Here is a 2,886-nt window from a genome sequence, read left to right as displayed (position 1 = left end):
GATTGGCCCGCGGCCGTGGCGCACGCTGCCAAGCGAGAGGGATCGAGAAACAACAGGAAGAAGGCCGACGGCCGCCGCGCGGGGCGTGGCTAGAGGGGGGCGGAGCGCTGCTGATTGGCTAGGAGGCAGGGGGCGGGCGCTGCTCGTGGAGGCGCGGCGGCGATTGGTCGGTCGCGGCAGGCGGGCTTCTGGATTGGTCCGCGGCGTTCTGGCAGGTTCCAGAAGGAGGCTGAGCGGCCTATAAAAGGGGCGCGGGCGGCGAGGCAACGGCAGAACGCGCCGCGGCAGGCAGCGGGAGCGGGTGGCGGGGACGTGACCGGGAGCCAACGAGCAGCTGATCGCAGAAAGCCGCCGTCATGTCTGGCAAAGGGCCGGCGATCGGCATCGACCTGGGCACCACGTACTCGTGTGTGGGCGTCTTCCAGCATGGCAAAGTGGAGATCATCGCCAACGACCAGGGCAACCGCACCACGCCCAGCTATGTGGCCTTCACCGATACCGAGCGGCTCATCGGCGACGCCGCCAAGAACCAGGTGGCGATGAACCCCACCAACACCATCTTTGATGCCAAGCGCCTCATCGGCCGCAAGTATGATGACCCCACCGTGCAGTCGGACATGAAGCACTGGCCCTTCCGCGTGGTGAACGAGGGTGGCAAGCCCAAGGTGCAGGTGGAGTACAAGGGCGAGATGAAGACCTTCTTCCCCGAGGAGATCAGCTCCATGGTGCTCACCAAGATGAAGGAGATTGCCGAGGCCTATCTGGGGCGCAAGGTGCAGAACGCTGTCATCACGGTGCCTGCTTACTTCAATGACTCCCAGCGCCAGGCCACCAAAGATGCTGGCACCATCACCGGCCTGAACGTGATGCGTATTATCAACGAGCCCACAGCAGCTGCGATAGCCTACGGCTTGGACAAGAAAGGTACTCGGGCTGGTGAGAAGAACGTGCTCATCTTTGACTTGGGAGGGGGCACTTTTGATGTTTCCATCCTTACCATTGAGGACGGCATCTTTGAGGTGAAGTCCACAGCTGGGGACACCCACCTGGGGGGGGAGGACTTTGACAACCGCATGGTGAACCACTTTGTGGAAGAATTCAAGCGTAAGCACAAGCGTGACATTGCTGGCAATAAGCGTGCGGTGAGGCGACTGCGTACGGCTTGCGAGAGGGCGAAGCGCACTCTCAGCTCTTCCACGCAAGCTAGCATTGAGATCGACTCCCTGTACGAGGGCATTGACTTCTACACTTCCATTACTCGTGCCCGCTTTGAGGAGCTCAATGCCGACCTCTTCCGTGGCACCCTGGAGCCCGTAGAAAAGGCCCTGCGTGATGCCAAGCTAGACAAGGGCCAGATCCAGGAGATCGTGCTGGTTGGAGGCTCCACCCGTATCCCCAAGATCCAGAAACTACTACAGGACTTCTTCAATGGCAAAGAGCTCAACAAGAGCATCAATCCTGATGAGGCTGTTGCTTACGGTGCTGCCGTGCAAGCGGCTATCCTCATGGGAGACAAGTCCGAGAACGTGCAGGATCTGCTCCTGCTGGATGTCACCCCCCTGTCCCTGGGCATCGAGACAGCCGGCGGGGTGATGACCGCCCTCATCAAGCGTAACACCACCATTCCCACCAAACAAACGCAGACCTTCACCACCTACTCAGACAACCAGAGCAGTGTCCTGGTCCAGGTGTACGAGGGTGAGAGGGCCATGACCAAGGACAACAACTTGCTGGGCAAGTTTGATCTGACAGGCATCCCCCCAGCGCCCCGCGGGGTCCCCCAGATCGAGGTTACTTTCGACATAGATGCCAATGGGATCCTGAACGTCAGCGCGGTAGACAAGAGCACGGGTAAGGAGAACAAGATAACCATCACCAATGACAAGGGTCGCCTCAGCAAGGATGACATTGACCGTATGGTGCAAGAAGCAGAGAAATACAAAGCAGAGGACGAAGCCAACAGAGATCGGGTGGGAGCCAAGAACTCGCTCGAGTCCTACACTTACAACATGAAGCAGACGGTGGAGGATGATAAACTGAAGGGAAAGATCAGTGACCAGGACAAGCAGAAAGTGCTCGACAAGTGCCGGGAGGTGATCTCTTGGCTCGATCGCAACCAGATGGCTGAGAAAGAAGAGTACGAGCACAAGCAGAAAGAGCTGGAGAAACTCTGCAACCCGATCGTCACAAAATTGTACCAGGGAGCTGGAGGAGCTGGGGCAGGTGGATCCGGTGGCCCGACCATTGAAGAAGTAGATTAAAAGGACTGAGCACAGACTGGTTTATGGACAGTCACTCCATTCTTTGCTTTATATTTTTCTAACGTTTAAGAAAAACGTCATTGCCAATAACAGAGTTTATTCTGTTGGGTGTGTATAAAGGCAGATCTATCAGCTTGGTTTTGATAAAAGGGAAGGCACGTCCTGCTTTATAAGGTTAGTAATAGAGAAGTTTTGTTAATTCAGATACAGCTACTTGTATTCTGGATGTTTGTCTCTGTTTAAGTGTCTCTTCTAAAGTAACCACGCAACTGTTGCAGTTGACAAGTTTCAAGTTATGCATGGGGAAAAAAAACAAAACTTTATGGAAGATGAGAAATGCCGAACTTCTGGAAATTTTGGTAATAAATAAAATGTATTTAAAGCATAAATCTAGCTTCCTTCATTTTGTGGGTGGGGGGCGGTGGGGTGGGTGGGTGGGTGCCCCCAACCCCCTGTGCGGGGCTGGGGTGGTGACGGGGAGCCCCGAGGAGCCCTGGGGGTGCCTTTCCTCACAGGCACAGAGCTCCCGGGCGGGCTTGTCCCCTCCCTGGGGAGCTGAGCTTGCTTCAGGCTGACGGGGGGGCTTGGGCTGGACTCCCCCCAGCTGTGGGGTGTGGGGCACAGG

The 2,886-nt window shown here is 56.4% G+C and overlaps 1 protein-coding gene across 1 annotated transcript; it reads left to right on the top strand.

Moving 5' to 3' along the window:
- Nucleotides 1-281: 281 nt before the first annotated feature.
- On the top strand, nt 282-2,650 carry HSPA2 (heat shock protein family A (Hsp70) member 2). Its single transcript, XM_084287307.1, has one exon. The coding sequence runs from the start codon at nt 357-359 to the stop codon at nt 2,259-2,261; it is 1,905 nt and encodes a 634-aa protein (XP_084143433.1). The 5' UTR covers nt 282-356; the 3' UTR covers nt 2,262-2,650.
- Nucleotides 2,651-2,886: the final 236 nt, after the last annotated feature.

This window comes from Netta rufina (genome assembly GCF_964035555.1).
Source record: "Netta rufina genome assembly, chromosome: 5".
Taxonomy (NCBI): domain Eukaryota; kingdom Metazoa; phylum Chordata; class Aves; order Anseriformes; family Anatidae; genus Netta; species Netta rufina.
The sequence above is the reverse complement of the archived record's forward strand: the minus strand, read 5'-3'. Positions and strand labels throughout refer to the sequence as shown.

Coding starts and splice junctions, on each gene's coding strand:
- HSPA2 (XM_084287307.1), top strand. CDS start 357: ATGTCTGGCAAAGGGCCGGCGATCGGCATCGACCTGGGCACCACGTAC.